We start from the raw sequence: 23,816 nt of genomic DNA, 5'->3' as shown, positions 1-23,816 counted from the left end.
GCAAAATAGGACGGATTGAAAGCAATGAGAGTGCCTACGAGTCAGCGAGCCACGAGCTGAGGGAAAGAAAGAGGGAAAGAGTGATGCTCTGTCGATGTGAGTGGGCTCAGCTTCTTACTCAGTTGTTGTTGACGTAAGTAAACAATTTTGCCCGAGCGATCGTGCCGCTGCCTCCCCAACAGCAGCAGCAGCATCAGCAGCAGCGCTGAGGGGTTTGACAGCAGAGGATTGGAAACAACTTGTGTTTTCGCCCGTCATCGACACGCCGGCGTGATTTCACCGCATGTGAATCTGAATGTGCTTCAGTTAGTAAAACTAAAAATAACCTCCGTGTTCACGCTGCGTTAAGACCCAGGTCAGTCGTCGCACAACAGCTGCCAATATCAAAGTACAACCAATCTATCACTGTGTGTGGGGGGGGGTGTGTTTGTGTGTGTGTGTGTGTGTGTGTGTGTGTGTTCTTGTACTTGCGGCATACTGAGGACCAGTGAGGGGTTTTTAACCAACAAAGTGAGGTCATTTTTACAGAGTGAGGACATTTTGGCCGGTCCTCACTTTGTTTTCATTGAAATCACTTCTTTAGGTTGCTATAACATGCTATACTCAATTTGTCAAAAAAAAAAAAATTTGGACGACATAGTATAGTATGACTTTCTGTAAAATTTTGGACCCAAAATTTTGTGTCAATTTTTTTTCCAAATTTTGATAAACATAGTATATAGTATGACGTTTTTGCAAAATTTTGGACCAAAAATTAAAAAAAGTTTTCCAGCCCTTTTTGCTCTGGGGCTCCACCTGCAGACATTCTATGGTACTGCACCCAGTAGTTCTTTGTAGATGTCATTTCATTCATGAAGTAGATATTTGTAATTGTGTTGATTTATAAAGTGGAAATGCTGGTCCTCAGTATGCAGCAAGTACAAGAATGTGTGTGTGTTTGTGTGTGTGTGTGTGTGTGTGTCTTCAGCGTGGTTCCCGTGTGGTCTGAATCCGAGCTACACTTCCTTATTATCTCCAGTTTCTACGAAACAGACGGGTTTTTCGGTTAATTGCTCGGGGAGGAGAGAAAAATCTATAGAATGAGACGTCACAGTTTAACACGTCCTCTTCTTCTTCTTCTCGACGGCAAAGTATGTGTGTGTGTGTGTGTGTGTGTGTGTGTGTGTGTGTGTGTGTGTGTGTGTGTGTGTGTGTGTGTGTGTGTGGTTTTTCCCTAATGAGCTAATTACTTCATAAACGGGGGAAATGAGCATCCTGCTGCCTACGCTCCTAAACCAGTGTGGGACCAATGCAAGGAAATCAACATTTTCAACCATATCCTCAGTGATGTCAAACATCACACACACACACACTCACACACATACATCTGTACAGTGTGAGTCCTTCAGGGAAGACAAAGCACTCTCTCTCTCTCTCTCGTACTGAATCATACTCCTCTGCAGATGATATTTGTTTTAGTCCAGAATGAGACTGAAAAGAAAAGAACCTTGAGAGCTCGGACAGAATAATCTCTCTGGTTATGAACTAAACGTCACGACAGGATTTTGATTTAGAAAACGTCATCGTCTACCTGAGACTTTCTGTGCAACGGTTCTCTCCAGAGTTATCCGAACGTTTAATAATGTGCTTAACGATATGGAAATCGCAGCGTGAATAAAAAGGCGTTTGACCAACGAAAACGGAGTAAAAAACAAAAGCATCCTCACCTCTGTCCACTGTCCATTGGTCTGCACCATGAGCATCACACAGGGATCCGATTTATTCAGAGTGTCACGGTCCAGCAGAGCTTTGCAGGACACTCGCAGCTCCACTTTGGAGACGCAGGTCGCCGGACCGCTGAGGCTGGTGGAAGGCGACGTGGCCTCCTGGACGTCATTCATCCTGGTTCAGAGCGATGTAGAGGCTTCTGCTGTAGCTGTGAAGTCCGTGAGGATAGTGGTTAGGGTGGTGGTGGTCAGAAGGAGGATCTCAGTGAAGACGGCCTCTTTTCACTCGGCGTGGATGTGGGGAGGGAAGGACAGAGAATCCTGCCGAGTCCCTGGGGAGCAAAGCAAAGCAAATCCATGCTGTTGTTAGCGGTCGTCAGATCCATCCCCATGTGAGCAGCATCATCTCACCTCTGTGAGCAGCAGAGAGACAGGACGTGGAAGTGCTGGACTAATGCTTTTAGAGGTCAGGAATAGAGCTGAAAGGATTATTAATCGACGACCGAATTAACCGCCAACTATTTTGATCATCGATAATCGGTTTGAACAAGATTTCTGATCGTTTCAGCTTCTTAAGTGTGAATGTTTTCTTGGTTTCTTTGCTCCACACAAACAAAGAAATCATTAAAACTAACATCGTCATTTCCACCTTTGACCACCACTGATCAACGTTTTTTAACATCTCATGGACCAAACCATGCATCGACTCATCGGGAAAATAATCGACAGATGAATCGATTACGAAACTAATCGTTAGTTGCAGCTCTCGTCAGGAATCAATTCATGAGGTCTTATATTGATTTTGGATGTTCATAATGGCACAAATTAAAGGACCAATTAGAACATAAGGGACATAAAGTCACCATTTTCTGTGCATTGGCACATTTTATGAGATACTAAAGAAAAAATGTTTTTTAATTAAAGATAAATATTATACACAGGGACATAAGGACTGACATTTAATTTGACTATGAATGAGGGGCAGGAATTAGTGTAAACTTCATCCTGCTATTTTGTCTTTATATATATTTCTTTATGTTTGGAATTGTAACTGCAGTTTGTCTGAAATAAATATGAACATAAATATCAATGAGTGTCTTTATGTTCAAGGGAAGATCATAATAATCACAATAGTAAAAAAAAGAATCCGCGCTGCTCTAGTGTCCTTGAGCCACGAGGTTTTTGACCCTCTTTACTTTTTAAAAGGAAGAAGAGGAGGAGGAGGAGAGAGGAAGAGGAGGAGGAGGAGGAGTGGGTTCAAATTTCTCTGCCAACATCCTTCACTGTCACATTGTTACGAGACAAGAGCGCGTTTGTCTTTCAGCACCACGGACAGCGCCTCCAGCACCGCGGACAGCGCCCGTGATTTGTTTCCAGCTGCGGAAGCAGATGTTTCCGCTGCTCACGAGACAACAATCGTCCTTATAATAAAAACATGATAATAAAACATTGACGTCAAAGTTAAGAGAAGAAACGCAGACTCTAAACGCTCCGTGTCGTCGGCGACCGAACGCGAATCACTGCCGTTAAAACGCGGATAATTGTCGGGTAATAAAGCAACACGTTCGCGGACAGAACTTCGTGCATAAGAAAGAAAACACTCGCGAGGGTTTAGTTCGTAAATCGACACATTTCTTTAACTCTTAATCCACAGAAACAGTGAAACCTCGGTGTTTTTTCCTCTTACTTTGACGAGTCCGTTTCTGCTTCACTGATCTTCACAGACGCACTTTGACTTCAGTGATGAACTGATCTGAGTCAAGCAAACAAACAGAGAAACTGACTTCTTCTTCTTACCTGGGCTTCTTCACACACACACACACACACACGCGTGTGTTTTATTCAGCTCCCATCGCAACACTGATGCCCGCTTTTTCCCTCTTGTTTGATCCGCCTGAAGTCATCGATGAGCGGCTGAGGAGGAGCTGAGGAGGAGGGAGTGAAGGAGGAGAGTCCAAACGCTGCTGCTGCTGATGATGATGATGATGTAAAGATGGTGATGGTGGGGCTTTTCGAGCAACAAGGGAGAGAGATATTACATATTATATATATATATATAGATAGATATGTATATATACATGTATATATATATATGTGTGTGTATATGTATATACCACTTACTTCTCACCAGGCAGAAGATCCTGAAAATAATCACTTCTGGGATAGTGCTTTGTCCCTGGGGATGTTTTTATCCAAAGTAACGCATTTGACGTAACACATAGGGACATAAAAGCTATAAAATTTTATTTTTTAAGGGTCATATGTTAACTAACAAATAAGGCTTTTCATAAGTTAAAATATTTGTTAGATAATTTGATTTTATTCCCTCTTAAAGCCTGTTGCAATAGACGAAATGTAGGGACAGCCATTTTACAGGTATACAATACGTAAATCTTTAGAATTCTTTAAAAAGTATCAATGTATGAATATTTAATGAATATTTACAATGAACATTGTTTGTTTACCATATCATCAGGAAGTCATAAATAAATATATATCACACAATTGGTCGTAATGATGTTACGATTCTCATGTTCTCACGTTTACGTCAGCGTCTAATTGTTTAAAACTGACGTACGTGCACTTTAAAAGCTACTTTTAAATGTACAAAAATAGAGTTTTGTGGCATATAATACAAAGCTGTTATTTACTTATATTTAATAATATTTAGTTTAAAGAACCTGGGATCCCAGTTCTTACAAAACAATATAATCCTGGTCCTCAAAGGTTAAAATCTTTGACCTCTCTTTGTTGTGAAAAGATTGATTGTTACGTGAAGCCTCCATTGTTCTCTGATGTCACTCATTCTTACACACTGGACCTTTAAATCACAACAGAATACTACTTTTTTTATTCTCTGCTTGAATCTCTTGAGATTAAACACAAAGATGTCTAATGTAGAGTCAGACTTTTAGGTTAAAAGACAGTTTTTCCATTATTCCATATGTGCATAAATGCAGCCCGTCCTATTGTTTCGGTGCATGATGTCGTGAATCTATAGAATATTAAAATGACATCATTCACTGATGATATTAAAGTACAGACTTGAACAAACACACGAGGATCAATAACAGTGTTTCAATAATTAACAAACGCATTAGTGAGACGAACGCATGTTTCTCTGCGCCTACACTTTCTGAGGCCTTTACGCAGATTAAAGAACATATAATTTAGGGGAAAAGCGCCGGGATAAAAGCTTACATTTTAACACTCAATTATAATCTAATAATGATGCGACAGGGTCACGGTGAAAAAGTAAAGGCAGCGGAGAACGAGAGCAGCTTTTAATCTGTTTTTGGGACAGGTTACAGTTTTAGGGCCAGACTTAATTGCCATTGGGAGCTGAGTCCAGCAGTGGGCAGCACTGCAGCTAAACTCTGCTGCTGCTGCTTCAATATTAGCTGCACGACTTCCTATAAACACAAGAGCTGAGCTGCTCCACTCCTTTGTCTCTATAGGAGATCATCTGAGGATGGACTATGGACTATATCTATATAGATAGATAATGATAGAGATACATACAGCAAAAAGTTTCAGTCAACACCAGCTCTTTGGAATTTGGAATGAAGTGATGCGACTTAAAGCTGCAAAGATGCACTTTGACAGTGAACTGACTTTTTTCTCAAAAACAAAAAGTATCTCGGAATGACTTGAAATTTACCATCATAATAGTCGGCATCGCCCTGAACAAGGATCTGTTGAAAATATTTGCAAATCTCTTAAGGAATAATTTTCATGAATTTTTGAAATTCAGGAAATGATCCTTTTGCCCTGATGCACTGACTTTTTTCTCAAAAAAAAAAGTATCTCAGAATGACTTGAAATTTACCATCATAATAGTCGGCGTCGCCCTGAACAAGGATCCGTTGAAATTTTTTGGAAATCTCTTAAGGAATAATTTTAATGAATTTTTGAAATTCAGGAAATTACACCTCTGCACAGTACTGTATATAGATATAGATAAATATCATTATCTATATAGATATACATATATCTATATAGATTTAGATATTTATATATATATATATATATATATGTATGTATATACAGTACTGTGCATGACCATGGAAGGTGAGAGCAGATGCTGTGATGATGGGATGCACAGACTCTCAGTGAGGGGGAAAGAAAAATGAATACGATGCAAAACAATAGGATGTTGGCAGTGGCCTTGTTTCACCTCAGTAGGAAAAAAAAAAACATGAAAGGATGCAAAACATTTCACCGCCAAACAACAGGAAATCAAAAGGGGGCGGAGCTTTGAGCAGCAGCAGCAGCAGCACATCAGTCAGTCACAGCTCTGTGTGGGAGCAGCAGAGGAACTTTAAGGACCTGTGAGGACCTGTGACACACACACACACACACACTGACCAGTAATGGTGTCACATTCAACATCCATGAGTCACAACGTCCGGTTTTCAATCATTCGACAACAGCGTCTTATGTAACATATTGTTTCTACGCGGCGTTCGAGCTCGCACCTTCTTCTCTTTTTTCCTTTTTTTTTCCCCTGCCGTCCGCCCACTAACGTATTATTTTCATAAACGTATTTCCAGACATTGCATAACATTTATAGATCGCGCTGACAAAACAGCAGCTCTCCAGTTTCTGTAAAAAAGCCAAAGTGTCAAAGGCCGTGAAAGACAAACCAGCTGCAGTTGAAAAAAAAAATAAAAATAAAGTGTAAACACAACACGAGCAGCGTTATATTAGAGCAGTGCACTTCTGTTCTCACTGAAAAAAGCATTGGCTTCAGTCGTCGTTTGGTTTTTAAAAGTCCTTCAGACGTCAAAGAAACGTCTAACTGTGCAGAATTTGATTTTGCTCTAATGTGAGAGGATGCTGCTGATTGTTTGAGAGCTCGGGCTTTCGGAGGCTTTTAGGTGCTGAGGTGAGTCCGTCTTCCGCAGATAGGCAGCTCAATTCAATCATTTACAAAAGCAGGAAACAAAAACAAAAAAAGCTAAACCTTTGGCTCTCTGCTTTTTAAATATCTGCTGCTGTGTAAGAGTTTGGTTACATCACATCACTGGAACGCTCACAGGTTGATTACCAGAGTACACGGCTTCATTGCTTGAGTAAAAGTACACATACCCCTTGCTAAATTTTACTCAAGTACAAGTAAAAGTACTACAGTCAGATGTCTACTTAAGTAGAAGCAATGAAGTGCTTGTTTTTAAAAGTACTTGAGTATTAAAAGTACATTTTCTAAATATAGCATTACTGCTGCCACAGTGTTTACATTTACGTATAGAAACGTCCTACATGGAGTTATGACAAATGTTCATGTTAATACCTGAAAAATGTGAAAGCACGTTTATGTTTTGAAATCATGTTTTGGCGTCATGTGGCGCCACCTACCGCCGTCTACCAATCATTGCAGTCAGTAGAGTCTCAGCTGCCGAGCGACCACGGGTTGCCAGTTACGTCAGAAAACGAAACCTAAAAGACCTCGGTATTTTGAATTTGAATTTTGAATGTAGTAACTGTTTTTGGCCACATTCTTACATATGGCGCCTTTAACATTTCTCACTTGAACATAAGGCAACAGCACAACAGCAAAGCTCTCGCTTAGAAATGTACGGAAGTTTATTTCAATGTACAACACTTTGACGTGCTTCCTCAAGTTGGAAGATAAAAGGCGCCATGTGTAAGAATGTGGCCAAAAACAGTTACTACACTCACATTCAAAAATACTGAGGTCTTTTAGGTTTTGTTTTCTCCGCCATTGTAGCTCAGACCTAACTGTTCAACCCGTGGTTGCTCGGCAGCAGAGACTCTACTGACTGCAATGATTGGTAGATGGCGGTAGGTGGCGCCACATGACGGCAAAACATGATTTCAAAACATAAACAAGATTTTGCAGTCTGCAAATTTTTTTTTTTTAATGCAAATATTTTGTCTGTACTGTTGTTGTAGGTGAGTTCAGTAATGAGTTCTCGGTTATGGATATAAATGTATTGGAGTAAAGAGTACAATATTTGCCTCTCAAATGTACTCGAGTAAAGTCATGAGTACTCCCCAAAAATGATGTAAAGTGCAGATCCCTCAAAATTGTACTTAAGCACTGTACTCAAGTAAATGTACTCCGTTTTTTGATTATACGGTTGATTTTTCCAAGTAAAACTAACTTAAATATGTGGCTGCACTAAAGACTCTGAGCTCTCTGACAGTTTTCACCTCTATTCAAAGTCAGTATGAAGCGTTTGTGCTGTGGGCAAAAACACCAGAGTCCTGAGTCCTGTTAAACCACAGCTCCACACAGCAGCCATCTGCTGTGTGTGTGTGTGTGTGTGTGTGTGTGTGTGTGTGTGTGTGTGTGTGTGTGTGTGTGTGTGTGTGTGTGTGTGTGTGTGTGTGTGTGTGTGTGTGTGTGTGTGTGTGTGTGTGTGTGTGTGTGTGTGTGTGTGTGTGTGTGTTTGCGGCAAACTGGAGGTTTTTAACCAACAAAGTGAGGTCATTTTTACAAAGTGAGGACATTTTGGCCTCACTTTGTAAAACTGATCCTTGTTCAGGGCGATGCAGACTATTATGATGGTAAATTTCAAGTCATTCTGAGATACTTTTTGTTTTTGAGACTAAACTCAGTTCACTGTCAAAGTGCATCAGGGCAAATGGATAATTTCCTGGATTTCAAAAATTCATTAAAATTACTCCTTAAGAGGTTTGCAAATATTTTATATATATGTTAATTTTGCAACTTTTGTGATGCATAAAAGTCTGACTTTTAATGGAAAACACACAAATTGTTTAGGTGACCCCAAACTTTTGAACGGTATAGTGTATAAACGTATTAAAAGCAGGAAAAAGGCAATCAACAAAATTAAACTTCCTCAAATAATCCTCCCAAAAAAGTTCAGTGCACTTTTGTGAACAAAATGTCGATTACGGAAAAATGGATAAAACATTAGCAAGTAAACTCCTCTAATCAGACTTTTTTTGTTTTCTAAACTGAAAAACCTGAACATAATCACCTGAATCTCTTCACACATTCACTGTCTGTTTGTGTCACAGCAGCTTCCTCCTGCACAGACAGGTTTTCTCTTCTCTATCGATTAACTCAAGTCCATTTTATTGATGATCGTTTTTTAAGAGGAATCAATCACAGAGTTTCAGTTTCAGCTCGACTCTCCTGACCTGAACGTGTGGTTACAAACATCCCAGCTCACTTTCACTCTCAGTGAACATGATCCGTTCACTAATGAAGCTGACGCAGCGCGCGCACACACACGCGCACACACACACAAACACACACACACACACACACACACAACATTTTTACCGCATTGTGGGGACCACGTTCGGGACCGGGCATAATGTCCCCACAAGGAAAAATGTCCCCACAAAAAGGTGTTTTGCCAGGGTGTGGTCCACACAAGCATAGAAAGACAAGCGCATACACACACACACATTTCTTTACCACATTGTGGGGACCACGTTCAGGACGGGGCATAATAATGTCCCCACAAGGAAAGATGTCCCCACAAAAAAGGTGCTTTGTCGGGGGTGGTCCACACAAACATAGAAAGACAAGAGCATACACACACACACACACACACACACACACACATCTCTTTACCGCATTGTGGGGACAAAGTTCGGGACCGGGGATGATAATGTCCCCACAAGAAGAAATGTCCCCACAAAAAAGGTGTTTTTCCAGGGGGTGGTCCACACAAGCATGGAAAGACAAGAGCAAACAGACACACACACACACACACCTACATGTCTTTACCACATTGTGGGGACCACGTTTGGGACCGGGGATGATAATGTCCCCACAAGGAAAAATGTCCCCACAAAAAGGTGTTTTTCCAGGGTGTGGTCCACACAAGCATAGAAAGACAAAAGCATACACACACATCTACATGTATTTGCCACATTGTGGGGACCACGTTCGGGACGGGGCATAATGTCCCCACAAGGAAAAATGTCCCTACAAAAAAGGTGTTTTTCCAGAGTGTGGTCCACATAAGCATGGAAAGACAAGAGCATACACACACACACACACACCTACACGTCTTTACCACATTGTGGGGACCATGTTCGGGACTGGGCATAATGTCCCCACAAAAAAGGTGTTTTTCCAGGGTGTGGTCCACACAAACATAGAAAGACAAGAGCACACACACACACGTGTAAACTGAGGTATTTCAGCTCCATAGTAAAATAATGATCGTGAGCTAAAATTGTAATATTTTATTTTTATTAGTGGATCGTTTCACATGAGGCTTTCGTCTGATTCCACACGAAGCTTTTCCTCGGTGTAGAACGTCTCGTCGACCGTTCACCTTCATAAAGCTGAATTATTTATCTGCGTTCAGACTCTGGAGACTCAGACTGACGAGCGAGACAAGGGCACCGTGTCACACTCGTCCATTTCAGGAATCGCTGAAATGTCGATGAGTAATGATTTTTGTGTGTGTTTTTTAAAGGAAACATCTCTTGCTGTTTATAAATCAATGAGAGCTCACGAGAACACCACAGTCACCTCCAGCATGTGCTCGTTTCTCCTAATTGTGAGAAACATCTGTTGTCGTAGCAGTGTTTCATGTTTATGGTGCACTGTGGGTAATTTCTGCTCCGCGTGGTGATTAAGATTCAGCTTCTGCAGCCACTGAGTTGAATAATTGTACACGATGGGATTCGTTTGTTTCTTTTTAAACCTCTTGCCTTCAAGGTTTACTTGTTGACCTCTGCGCTGTGAGTAATGGAGCTTTTTTAATACTATAAATCATGCTAATGAGGCTCTGTCCACTAAACCTTTACTATTGGGGAGCAAACTTTTAACCACACAAGTTAACAAAGGTGAACATATAAGTTTTAGTCACACGTCGACTTCAGATTACGAGTGAATAAGCGTCACGTCATGATTGGAGTTAAAAGTTACTACATATTTTCTCCATTTTAGTCAAAACCTACTTTTCAATGTTTTTACATCTCTATCAATTAGCTTCATTTTGTGTCACTACCGCCCCCTGGTGTTAGTACGCACACACAGTCACAGCTGACACCAGTGGTTATTAATATTACAATTTCCACAGAAGAGGCTGTCAATTCAAAGTATATAAATAATATTAAGGTTGGCTAAATTCCAATAATTTGCCTCTTGGTACAGAACAGTCATAAAGATGCTCAAATCAAAATCTCTTAGTGAATAAACATATTAATTTAATACAAAAAATAAAACTTAACTCTACCAGTTGTCATTTTTCTTATTTTACTTACTGCGAGTGCGAAAGCGTCGTCAGAGTTGAATGTACTGCATTTTATTGTTGCAGCTAGAGCTAAAACAATTAAATTAAGCTTCAACTATTTTGATTATCGGTTTGAAGCTTTTTTCACGATTAAAATAAGATTTCTGATTGTTTTAGCTTCTTAAATGTGAATATTTTCTTCGTTTCTTTGCTCCACATAAACAAAGAAATCATTAAAACTGAATCATTTTGGTTTGTGGAAAAAAACAAGACATTGGAGAAGATCGTCATTTCCAGTTTCGACAAACACTGATCGACGTTTTTAACATTTTATGGACCCAACGATTAATCGATAAAATAAAAATTAGTTGCATCTCTGGTTGCAGCCGTCTCTAGGAAAAATGTTAAAAAGACAAGTCTATAGTGAACAAGGGACTATTTAGTCATTTTTCCTAAGATAGTAAAACTGGCGTGCAGTTTTTCAGTGAAAATGTGGACTGTCTTACAGTTGATTCTGATTAATGGACAACATTTTGAACTATATTCTGTGCACAGTTACTCGACCGAGACACAAAAACACAGCCAGGATTAGTTGGCAGCCTTTACCTTGTTTTTAAATCCTGGGGCTGATAAAGTGTGCAGACCATGTCCAGTCTAGACGGGACTTTAATGACGACATTCTCACGTGGATCTTTTTGAACACTTTATTTTGCAAAGTTCCATAGAGACTATTTTTACTTCTTCTTCTCCACGTCCTGCTCGGCGGCCTCTTTAGCTCTCTTGGCGCGGATGCCGAAAAGACGAGCGTTGGAACGAGCCATACGCAGGCTGGCGAAAGCCTTGAAGTTCTTCTCGTCCTCGGAGATGACCCTGGCCTTGTCCTTCTTTTGCACCTGAAGACGCAGATTAAGACACGCGTTAATTTGTATTTGCAAAAACACAAAATCCAGCTTATGTTACCAAAATAATGTCCAGTTTAGGGAAATCTGCATGTCAGAAATATTCAATTTAAAACTGGATTTAGAACAGCAGTCATCAGATAAGGGGTTCAAACGCTTCATCAAAGAAAGTACAGAGATTCCGGAGATTTGTCATCACTTGACTGCTGTTCAACCAAACACACACGAGTTTGCTTTACGTGTAATCAATAATATATGACAATTAAGATAATTCAAGGAACATAAACTTACAGTTTTGATGGGCATGACTGCACCAGGGAGCTGAGTGGCCATCTTGAGTTCCTCCTCCTGGAAATATTACAAACAATTAACTCAAGTGGGAAAAACGGAATAAAACAAATCATAAACCCGTACTGCTTAGTAAGACTTGCTAACATTTGTTTAGATTTAAAAGATTTAAAAAAAACTATTTAACCTCAGAAAAAGCCAATAGTTAAGAGTTATTAAAGCGTAACTAGACTGTGTTTAAGATAAAATGATGGTTATGGTTGGAGCACAAGCCTGCAATAGTCATCAATGACGACTCAGAGAGATGATTCACTCCAGATTGCAGGCTTTTACAGAATGACCTTCAAGTCCAAACATTTGTTGTGACAAACACGACTGCAGTCTGTCCAAGTGGACATTTCGTACGGCAGCGAGAAGAAGAGAAACTCACAGTGCTGTCTCCCTTCTTGGGGGCAGAAGACTTCCTGGGGAAGAGGATGAGTTTGGAACGATATTCCTTCAGACGCTGCACGTTGGCCTGCAGAGACTCTGTGGATCTGTTGCGACGGCGGGGGTCAACGGAGATGCCGATGGTACGGGCTGTCTTTTTGTGGATGCCAGCCGCCTGCAGACACGAGCACGACAGGTTCAACATTCAGACTTTGGACATTTAGATTTGAAGTTTATTAAGAGACGACGTCCTTTTTAATAAGTTTGGTCGATCCAACTTGTTTTAATTACTAACAGTCATCAGAAAAGGGGTTCGAGGTATTCATCAAGCAAATACAGAGATTCCGGAGATTTGTCATCATCTGACTGCTGCAACAACCAACACATGAATGTTTCCTCTATTACTGAACAGATTTGCCATCACTGCTAGCACAGGAGCTTTGTTAGTATACATCAAAGTTATCTCCAATATAAATGACGTTTTACATACAGTAAAAATACCATTGTGAATGAATTCCTTTATAAATTGAACACTAGATTACAGAAAACTACAAAATCTCACCTTGAGTTCCTCCAGGGTGAAGCCACGTCCGGCACGAACCTTTGTGTGGTACCTGATGGTGGGACACCTGACCTGTGGCCTCAAGGGTCCTGAGACGGGACGAGGAGCGATGCGACGGGCTTTGGCCTGACGAGCCTTTCGCCTGTGGGAAAGATTTCATTTTAACACGAGTAAATAAACTATCTTTTCTTGCAATAAACCAGGACAAAAGGAATTGATTTACAGTCAAAGTAACATTGTCGTTTAATAATTAAAAACACACATTGCACATCTGAACATATTTAATTTTAACCAACAGAGCTGTATGCAGCTGAAATGGACATTTTACTGTTTTTTGTCCTTGTGAAAAGCAAGTATTTTTCTTAAGGTTTCAAATCAATTGACGCATTTTCGCTGGTGGTACAAAGCCAGAAGAATACTGGGGGTTAAGGAGGCTGGTGTCATTTCAGCATTTGTGATTATGTCAGTGTATATCAAAATAGGAACCACAAGGAAAAGGGCATATTGTTTCTCAACCTCACAATTTTCTTTTTTATCTTACTACACTTCAAATTAACCCAGGAACTGCGGCTAAAACAATGTGTGTAATGTTCTAAAGTGTAGTTCTGGGACTTGAAATTTCAGACTTGTTTATACCAAGTAACACCTGAGAAAATATAATCAAAATGTAATACAGTGGTGTAAATAGACTGAGCAAAGTCAGCTACAGACTTAACACAAGAGACAGATTTATTCCAAATAAGATAATTTGCTCTCTCATCCTCATATAACTTCACACACTGGTATAGGAACATTAGATTAAGATGGAGTGGGAGATAAGGCAACTCGGAATTATTTGTTTAATTTCCTATGCACTCCAGTCAAAACTTCTCAGTTGCACTCCAATTACACACCCTGGTATCACATAAGTAGAATAGTATTTCTGATTTTCCTTTTAAGTACCACCAGAGGACCATGAAACTGTGAAAAACATACTATACACAACCTTTGTACCACACTATAAACACAAAATATACACACAATGCATTCAGAATATACACCATCAAAATAAAAACACATTTGAAAACCTCATGGCAACAACTAGATAACATAAGGAAGCCGGAGTTCAGCCTTTATAACCATATTAACACCAGCTAGCTGTCTGTCAATGCATAACAGCTCAATAACGTCTTCATATAAGCATATTTTAATGTAAATGAGGATTTGTTGCTATCTGTACGCACACCACATTGCTGCAAGGATGAGTTAGCTTAGCATAACAGCGCGTACACACCAGAAAACCAGAGGACACTCACCTGCGGATCTTCCTGGCTGGTTGATTGAACCAGGTGCGCACTCTCTTCTGCCAGTCCTTGTGAAAGTGAGGGTTCAAGAGCATTCCATTCCGACTGGGGGCCATGGCTGCCTACTTCCCTGCAACACACACACACACAACAGCGACATGAGCCCAATGACATGCCGGCACACCACAGAGCCGCGGCTAACATGCTAACCACGTAGCGTATTTGAGCGACTAGCTATTAGCAACGCGTCACGATAATTATTCTATACTAAAACATACGGTTTGTGGTCATCTGGTAAATGTATATGAAACGTTAAAAACTGTACATTAGAATACAGCTATAAGTACTGGCCCGCATTAGCAATGCTAGCATCCACACACACACTGACGTGACTTGACTGTACACATCGGCTAAAACAAACGCTAGTTAGCATTTCAACTGCGAATCGTGCAACAATAGTCACCTTATTACAAAGGTAACAACACAGACTATGTCGGGATGTGAGTAAAACACAAATATATGATGAAAATAACGAGGATTAACTTAGATTAGATAAACTTTGGTGGAGAATAATTCAACATACCTACGAGGGAGGAAAATGGCCGAAAGGAAAAAGGAAGTAGTAAAGCGGTGGATTGTGGGATATGTGCGAAGCAGCCAATGAGCGCGCAGACGCGCGTTTAAAGGAGCAATCCGCCAAATATAAATGTGACATGAATTGACATTAATTCGTGTTCAGATTAAGATTATAATAGTTTTGTCAAAGTCAGTAAAGTAGGAAAATAAAGACAAAAACCAGACTCTGTCACCAACGTTTGGACTAAAATCGTAGCATTTTATTCGCTTGATATAAATAAACGATAGTGTATTGTTTGACTTGAATGTAATTAAACATAATAACATATTATGTTAGTGAGTGGATGGAGTCTATGGCGTTAACTGTGTTCCTTACGTTTAAAAGTATAGACCTATTAGTTTGAGAAATGGTGAAGTTTTTAAACTGACCACTAGATGTCGACGTTTCACCTCTTGTTAGCAGTCACAAGTGGGCGTGGTCACATCTTAATTTTAGTTTAGTTTAAAATGATTGTATATTTACTATTACAAACACTAACCTTTTTATTTTGGCTTTCAATTTAATTGTATTTTTATTTTAGTGTGTTTATGCTTATTTATTTATTGGTTATTTGTTCATCTATTTATTTATTTTAGTATAATTAAATACAGGAATAAATAAACGCATGAATAAATTAATAAAAGTATAAATAAAAGAATAAAGAAATAAATGCTTTACATTTATTTCACCTACATTTAGTTATTTTTGTGTCCATATGTCGATATTTATACTTTTATTCATTTATGCATTTATTTATTCTTTCATTTATTTATTTATGCATTTATCTATTTATTCCTGTATTTATTTATGCTTTTATTTAAGTATTCATTCATGCATTTATTTATTTACGCATTTATCTATTTATTTATTCTTATGTCAGGTTTAGTCCTCCATATTTTTAATTTATTTATTGGTTATTTGTTTATCTATTTATTTATGTTAGTATTGTATTTATTTATTTATTTATTAATTTTAAATGATAATTTACTACTACTTTTAACTCAGTGCGTACATTTTTGTGTGTGTAAAGCACTTAGTGTTGCATTAACTATGTATAGAGAGTGATATATAAATAAAGTTTTAATGATTTCTATGGGTAACCAATAGACGTATTACTAACTAAATACATACGTTTGTACTGTTTCTAGCTATAACAGGTTATAATTGCCAGTCATAATGAAGCAATAGCATTATTTATTATTGAAAAGATGAAAAGATATTATTTAACAATGATCCACGTTTAGCACCAGGACATTGATGTTATATCTACAGCTTCTTTTCCCCATGTTACAGAAAGATTCACTATAATTAGATCACCGTTTGCCCACAGGTGAACATGTTTCTGGCTGTTTTATCATACTTTTTTATCATAAGAGTCGTAGGCTACTGAGCAACAATGGAACAAACCATTCTACTCTACAATGTACTATAATAGAGATAAGCTTTTATGAGTTTGAAGATGTGGACATTTGCCAGCAAATCAGAGAATCATCAGTCAAATATCACTCGGCTTCAATGCATTTCCTTCTGTCAGATTTGAAAGCTGCAGCTTCATTAATCATTGATCGAGCAGTTTTTCTCTAATCTCTAATCTTCACCTGAGGTCAAAGGTCGAGGTGTGGGCGACCTCTGCTGCGTCGTCAGCACACGTTCGAGTCATAAACGGTCAAAACCATCCTAACGCTTGTCCAAGAAGAACGCCAAAATGTTTTTTTTCTTCAAATCAATTTAAAACTTTATTAAGAGAATGTGTCACAGCGCGAACAGTATTCTGTGCATATTTAACACGGCAGAAAAGCACCAGAAACACCAGAGGCAATAAAACAGATCTGTGAGAGAGAGAACGTCACGTCCTGAAAACACATCTGAACCTTTTTTAAGAAGAAAAAGAAGAACAAAGGACGTTGTCACGTAGGATGTTAGTAACCCACTCTACCAACTCTCTGATTGAAAACATTACAACACAGCACAGTGAGAGGAACCGTTTATTCTTCCAGTGACTTAATAAATTTGTCATACGCAGCTTGATCCATGAGGTCGTCGAGTTCCTCGGGCTTCTCAATCGTCATCTTGATTAGCCATCCTGCAAAAGGAAGACGTCACACTTAAAACACAATAAACTGTGACTTTTTCGGGCCAATTCCAATTCCTATCTTAATCTTAACCCTTAATCTTAAAGGTGCCATATGTAAGAATGTGGCCAAAAACAGTTACTACATTCAAATTCAAAATACAGAGGTCTTTTAGGTTTCTGACGTAACTGGCAACCCTTGGAGACTCTACTGACTGCAATGATTGGTAGACGGCGGTAGGTGGCGCCACATGACGCCAAAACATGATTTCAAAACTGTTGTTGGTGAGTTCAGTTTGTTGTATGAACATTATTCCTGAGTCTCTGTGACATATTATAAGGATTGTATGGCCTTTAGTTGCTTTAGATTAATTACATAATGCACCTTTAACTGGCCTCAAAACCAAGTGTTGAGGGTTATTTTGTCACTTAGAAATGGGACACCCCTTAAATGCAGATACGTCTTCAGACTGTAGGGGGCAGAATAACGCCAAAGCCGAGTCCAGTCTGTCAACTCCAAAAAAGAAGAAGAAGAAGAACTAGAGCTGAAACCATTAACCGATGAATCGATCATTTATCGATTACAAAATTAATCGGCAACTATTTTGATCATCGATAATCGTTTTGAAGCTTTTTTAATGATTAAAACAAGATTTATGATTGTTTCAGCTTCTTAAATGTGAATATTTTCTTTGTTTCTTTGCTCCACATAAACAAAGAAATCATTAAAACTGAATCATTTTAGTTTGTGAACAAAACAAGATTCGAGAACATCGTCATTTCCAGCTTTGACAAACACTGATCAACATTTTTTTAACATTTTCTGACATTTTATGGACTCGATTAATCGAGAAAATAATCGACAGATTAATGGATTATGAAAACAATCGTTAGTTGCAGCTCTAAGAAGAAGACATTTACGTCAGGATTATTTATTCTGATCCGTTTGTCAGTCAAGTTATTAGGTTGTCAGTTAGTTATAAGATGATACTCATACAAATATTCAGCTGACAGTTACCACACACCACAACTTATTGAAAAGTAAACCACACCGGCCGACTATTGACAAAAGATGGTCAAATAAAAATAAATGTTACGCAACAATGACGTCCGTAATCCATAATCTGGGCCTAAACTAAGATCATTTTTATATCTCTATTAACAAAGAAAATACTTCATTTGTATCGCACTCGTTTCGCTGCTTTTGACGCCATCTTGGTATGAGAAAACACGCAATGCATTCTGGGTAGCCCTTGCGATACAGCCCTTAAACTTGGCCTCAACTTAATTTTTCTGAGAATCGGGACAGCACTTGCACTAGAGGGAGAACATTTTTGAGATTGAGGGTTAAGCAGGGAATTGGAATTCAGCCTTTATTTGGGTTTGGCAGCTCGTTATCAGCCTCATTCGACGGGGGAAGAATTCCTGGAAACCAAAGTGTCAGGTTGAGATTCTCACCGTCTTCATAGCAGGATTTATTCACCAGTCCAGGACTCTCTGAGAGCTCCGTGTTGATTTCAGTGACTTCTCCGGTCAGAGGTGAGTAGAGTTCACTGGCAGCTTTTACACTCTCCAAGGCACCAAACTCCTCTGCAACACACACACACACACATATACAGATAAATCACTGTTTGTGTGACAATTTTAAGTGGTTTTTCTGATGTGTACGACTATGGAGGACTAAACCTGACATAAGTATAAATAAATAAATAAATACAGGAATAGATAAATAAATGCATGAATAAATATATAAATAAACAAATAAATGCATAAATAAAGTATAAATAAATGAATAAAAGTATAAATAAAAAAATAAATGCTTTACATTTATTTCACCTACATTTATTTATTTTCGTGTCCATATATTTATACTTTTATTCATTTATTTATTCTTTTATTTAGTTATTTATTTACTCTTTTATTTATTTATTCATGCATTTATGTATTTATTTATGCCTGTATTTATTTATGCTTTTATTCATATATTTACTAATGCATTTATTTATTTTTTTATTTTTTTATTTATTCATACTTATGTCAGGTTTAGTCCTCCATATATGACTGTGTGTTTGAACCTGTCATTTCTGGCTCACTTTGCTAAATACGACACTTTGTGTATCCTGTTATATACAAACAAATAATAAATATATATAAATATATATGTATATATATATATATATATATATATACATACATACAGACCCACCTAACCCTAACTCGCACATACTCACTAATGGTCATGACTGTTTGTGAGAGTAGAATCACGTCAGACTGTACAGATTTGTCTGACGTCAACACAAAGACACGCAGAGACAAACAAATCTGACTGAAACAAGGCTCTACTCGCACGACTGTAACATGAAATGGGTTTTTTACCATTAGAAAACAGACATGTATGCTGTAAATATTAATTCATTGCTGAATCGGCACTGATTAGTGTAAAAAATACTGTGAAACTGCACTGGGGTCAGACGACGTGAGCTGAAAAGTATGTGTTTTTGAGACATATTTTTTAATGTTTGCTGCCGAGGCTGAAACAGAACATGCAATCCTCTCAGACTCTTACCCATTATTTCTAGTTTTTGTCCAACTTCAGGGAGTCCACAGTAAACCACGTCACCCAATGCCTCCTAAACGTAAAGTAAAAAAGAAGAAAATGCATCAATTACAGACAAAGGAAACATGTATTCGTCAACAACCACTTTGCCCTGAGCATTTTGTTCCAAATAAAGGCCTGTAGCATTTACAGGAGCGAGATGTAATTAACTCAGTTTATCATAAACAAAGGGAGTTTGTTTGCATAAACAAGATTAGATTTTAGATTAAACACAGCAGTGTTTCACTGAGGTAAAATGAGAGGAATCTATATAAAGTGACCTCATTGTTTTAACTGAAACAACAGGAATGGATCCAAAGATAATGACTTAATAATAATAATAAGCCTCACATGTCGTGGCCGTTGTAAGTCATCACTGATCATGACTGGACTTTAGTTTGGAACTAAAGAACTCTCAGGACACTCATTTACAGTATGTGCATTTAAGTTTGCATGATTATTTGACTCTCACTCTAAACCAGGGGTCTCAAAAAAGCCACTTTTTTAAGTGACTGGGAGATTATATTGTGAATTTCAAAATAAAGTGTTTGTTTTGTTTATGGAATGATATTTAGTTCACAATAAAACTACTTCTGATGCTCAATCGATCTCCAAATAGAAATATATCATATGTCATTATAACGTGATATTAAATGGCGGGCCACATGAAATCAAGTGAACTTTAATCATTACATCACCAGACAGTGTGTGATTTCATTGCTCCTGAATGAGCCTCTGCACAGCAGCCATGTTGATAACATTACATTACATGTCATTTAAAGCGACTGACAGTGATCAAGTAGCATTAAGGGCCTTGTCTAAGGACTCACACTGGGTATTTATCCTCCACACCAAGGTCTGTGGACTATACCACTGAGCTTAACCAGCTGAGGGTCCCAGATAAGGGTTCCAGCAGGAAAATCACACATTTAAATCAATCAAATCAATTTTAAAATCACAAACGCACAAATTGATTGCAGTAAGTTGCCTTGAAATTTTGAGTCCTCAACGTTTTTCTTTTTACAGTGCACGTCTGTGACCCTCACACATTTGCTGAATCATGAATCAAGTTATTGATTTCCCATAAAACAGCGTTCAACTCGCCTCCGTTCAAAGCAAAGTTTGCGCCCTTGACATTTTCCACTCACCGCGGCGACCTGAACGTTATCAATTGTCTCAAAACCAGAGCAATAAAGCAGTAAATTAGCTTTGATGAGCTGTCGCTGCTGCAGCTGAGGACAAAGTGCAGCGTTAAACTGCAGATTACACACATATTAGTGTACGACTGTCGTCATAAATGAGTGTGTGAGCAGACGCAGCAGAAACGTACCTGAGCATAACTGCTGATGCCGACTGTTCCAGTTCCAGCGTCTACTTTGACCCACTCGTGTTTCTCTGTGAACTTCAGTGCTGTGGAGACAGAGACGACAACAGTTAGTTTATTAACAGATTAATTAATTAATGACTGCTAATCACTATCACCACAAAGAACCATAAAAAAGGAACGTTGAAAGTGCTACAGAGCAAAGTGTGAAATAAGAGAAGTCCATAATGTGTTCGTCCAAAGAGCTTCACTGTGCTGTGAGCCAGAGGTACGGTGGCCCTGAGGTGCAAAACACAAACGCAAATCACAAAACACAAGACATACCTCTTCCATTTAGAGTTAATGTTTTTGTGTGTTTTGATTGCGTTTGTGTTTTCTGCTTTTGCGTTGTTCGTTTTGCGTTTTTTGTGATTTGCATTTGTGTTTCTCGATTTGTGTTTTTGCTTTGTGTTATTTGTTTTGCGTTTTGTGATTTGCATTTGTGTTTTGTGATTTTCGTTTTGCGTTTGTGTTTTGTGATTTGCGTTTGTGATTTGCGTCTATGTTTTGTGATTTGCGTTTGTGTTTTTTGTTTTGCGTTTTGTGCTTTGTTTGCTTTCTTGATTGCGTTAGTGTTTTTTGTTTTGCGTTTGTGCTTTTCTGTTTTTTGATTTGCGTTTATGTTTTGTGATTTGCGTTTATGTTTTGTGATTTGCGTTTGTGTTTTTTGTTTTGCGTTTTGTGCTTTGTGTTTGCTTTCTTGATTGCGTTAGTGTTTTTTGTTTTGCGTTTGTGCTTTTCTGTTTTTTGATTTGCGTTTGTGTTTTTTGTTTTGCGTTTGTGTTTTGTGATTTGCGTTTATGTTTTGTTATTTGCATTGGTGATTTTTCGTTTTGTTTTTTTGCGTTTGTGTTTTTTGTTTTGCGTTTGTGTTTTTGCACCTCAGGGCCACCGTACAGAGTCCCATCTGCAGCAGTGAAATCAGTGTAACTCAAACCTGAAGCTGCTGATGCTGAGAGTGAAATACATCCACAGTTTCTCTTAATCCTGTCACGTCATCAAATACAGGTTTGAACCAGACTTTGAAGAACAACATGAGTCCTGGAAAATGCAGATTATATACCTATATATATATATATATATATATAGGTATATATGCAAATATATAGTCTTTTTTCTGTTGAGCTGGTGCATGAAAACATTTATAATCTGACAAAGTGATTTCTGTGAGAAAAGATTCACGAAACAAAAGCAAACTCCACCAAGGTCGTTCACTTCCCCACAGTCAACACACACACACGCCGCTATCTTTCACACTTTTAACTCTTTATGGGTTCATATATAAATATATAAAAATACAACAATAAAATCAGGAAACCCTCCCAAACCTCATGGACTCAATAATCTGACATTAAACAGATTATTATGATAGTCTGAAGGAGAATAATCCACTCCCAGAATGTGGAGAATAACTGTAAATAATGTGATGAATGACGTCATGAGGAAGTGTAATAATCTGATTACATCAGAATAATTATTATTCAGATTCTAGAATCAGGTCATTTCGTGAAGGATTGTGGGTAAACTATGATTTTTTTTGGGGCCATTTGGTGCGCGTGACACTTTGTTAACGTGTTGTTTATTATCGAGTTGGACCGTTACCTAACACACACACACACACACACACACACACACACACACACACGTGGCTGCTAAACTTTCACAGTTTTTGTCTCGTGCGAGTTTAAAAAACAGCTTCTCGTGCCGCTCGCGCTGCTTTTTCCCCTCTCGAGTCTCGCGCGCACACACACACACACACACACAGCGAAGGTCAATGTCTATTTACAGTGGAAACATAAACACACGTTGTTTTCCTCTCTAAATAAAAGTAAATAAAGTAAACAAAGTAAAGTAAATACCTGTGGACAGAACCGAGCCGGAGCTCAGTGTCCGCGCGGAGACGCCGCTCCTCCAGAGCAGAGAGGCCGGAGACAGAGGAGCAACTGCGGGGAGAAAGTTCGAGGAGAGACACCGGAGAACCGCTCTCATCGCCATCTTCACTGTGTGTGTGTGTCTGTGTGTGTGTGTCTGTGTGTGTGTGTGTGTGTGAAAGAATGTGTGTGTCCGTGTGTGTGTGAAAGAATGTAGCTGTGTCCACTGTGTAATCCACCGCGGGAGCGAGCGCCATCACACTGAGTGCGCGCTCCCGCCGGGGAGGGTGAATTGTTTTTGTTTGAATTAAAGGCGGATTAATTAAAGGCGGACAATTAATTTTTTTTTGCTTTAATTAAAATATATATTTTCAATAATAAAAAAAAAATTCACATAAAGAAAAAAAAAGTGTTTGAATGCAAAAAAAAAAATTGAGTCACTGAACTCACTAACAACAACAGTACAGACAAAATAAAAAAATTTTAATCATGTTTTGGCGTCATGTGGCGCCACCTACCGCCGTCTACCAATCATTGCAGTCAGTAGAGTCTCAGCTGCCGAGCAACCACGGGTTGCCAGTTATGTCAGAAAACGAAACCTAAAAGACCTCGGTATTTTGAATTTGAGTGTAGTAACAGTTTTTGGCCACATTCTTACATATGGCGCCTTTTTTTAAAAAGTGTTTGAATGCAAAAATTGAGACTCAAAAAAATGAATTTGAACAAATAAAACTTTTTCTTTAATAGAAGTGAAGGTTTTTTTTATGTTAAGTAATGTTGTTTTGAGATCTCGATCATCAGTAGTTCTTGTTACAGTAGCTGCAGTTAAAGACACGTTTAAACTTCATCATGTGACTTCATGAATGTGCCGATTCGAGGTCACGACAGGAAACGATTGCCCTTCAATTTTCCCTGATGAAGCAAAACAACTTCTCCTT

General features: G+C 38.6%; 3 protein-coding genes across 3 annotated transcripts in view; all 3 read right to left on the bottom strand.

Annotated features, from left to right (window-relative positions):
* cpne7 (copine VII) overlaps positions 1 to 1,880 on the bottom strand; it is a gene marked incomplete at both ends in the record, with an annotated part of 39,275 nt that extends 37,395 nt beyond the window's left edge. The window contains one exon of the mRNA XM_083890915.1: positions 1,707 to 1,880. Coding sequence (XP_083747041.1) covers positions 1,707 to 1,880 — 174 coding nt within the window. The remainder of the gene's footprint in view (positions 1 to 1,706) is intronic.
* A 9,710-nt stretch (positions 1,881 to 11,590) lies between these two features.
* rpl13 (ribosomal protein L13) lies at positions 11,591 to 14,982 on the bottom strand. Its single transcript, XM_083891763.1, has 6 exons — positions 14,945 to 14,982; positions 14,374 to 14,491; positions 13,079 to 13,220; positions 12,518 to 12,691; positions 12,091 to 12,147; positions 11,591 to 11,793 (listed from the first exon to the last, which is right to left on the bottom strand). The coding sequence occupies exons 2-6, from the start codon at positions 14,475 to 14,477 to the stop codon at positions 11,635 to 11,637; spliced, it is 636 nt and encodes a 211-aa protein (XP_083747889.1). The 5' UTR covers positions 14,478 to 14,491; positions 14,945 to 14,982; the 3' UTR covers positions 11,591 to 11,634.
* A 1,714-nt stretch (positions 14,983 to 16,696) lies between these two features.
* gcshb (glycine cleavage system protein H (aminomethyl carrier), b) lies at positions 16,697 to 23,045 on the bottom strand. Its single transcript, XM_083891758.1, has 5 exons — positions 22,867 to 23,045; positions 20,975 to 21,054; positions 19,615 to 19,678; positions 18,507 to 18,638; positions 16,697 to 17,060 (listed from the first exon to the last, which is right to left on the bottom strand). Exons 1-5 carry the CDS (start codon positions 23,000 to 23,002, stop codon positions 16,963 to 16,965), a joined length of 510 nt encoding a protein of 169 aa, XP_083747884.1. The 5' UTR covers positions 23,003 to 23,045; the 3' UTR covers positions 16,697 to 16,962.
* Between the last annotated feature and the right edge of the window lie 771 nt (positions 23,046 to 23,816).

Source organism: Microchirus variegatus (assembly GCF_963457635.1).
Source record: "Microchirus variegatus genome assembly, chromosome: 6".
Lineage (NCBI taxonomy): Eukaryota > Metazoa > Chordata > Actinopteri > Pleuronectiformes > Soleidae > Microchirus > Microchirus variegatus.
This window is presented reverse-complemented; position numbering and strand designations above follow the sequence as displayed.

Coding starts and splice junctions, on each gene's coding strand:
- rpl13 (XM_083891763.1), bottom strand. CDS start 14,477: ATGGCCCCCAGTCGGAATGGAATGCTCTTGAACCCTCACTTTCACAAG. Junction 12,148..12,517: donor CCAAGAAGGGAGACAGCACT/GTGAGTTTCTCT, acceptor TAATATTTCCAG/GAGGAGGAACTCAAGATGGC. Junction 11,794..12,090: donor CAGTCATGCCCATCAAAACT/GTAAGTTTATGT, acceptor CTGCGTCTTCAG/GTGCAAAAGAAGGACAAGGC.
- gcshb (XM_083891758.1), bottom strand. CDS start 23,002: ATGGCGATGAGAGCGGTTCTCCGGTGTCTCTCCTCGAACTTTCTCCCC. Junction 19,679..20,974: donor GCATCAGCAGTTATGCTCAG/GTACGTTTCTGC, acceptor CTTTACGTTTAG/GAGGCATTGGGTGACGTGGT. Junction 17,061..18,506: donor TAAATCCTGCTATGAAGACG/GTGAGAATCTCA, acceptor TTCCTTTTGCAG/GATGGCTAATCAAGATGACG.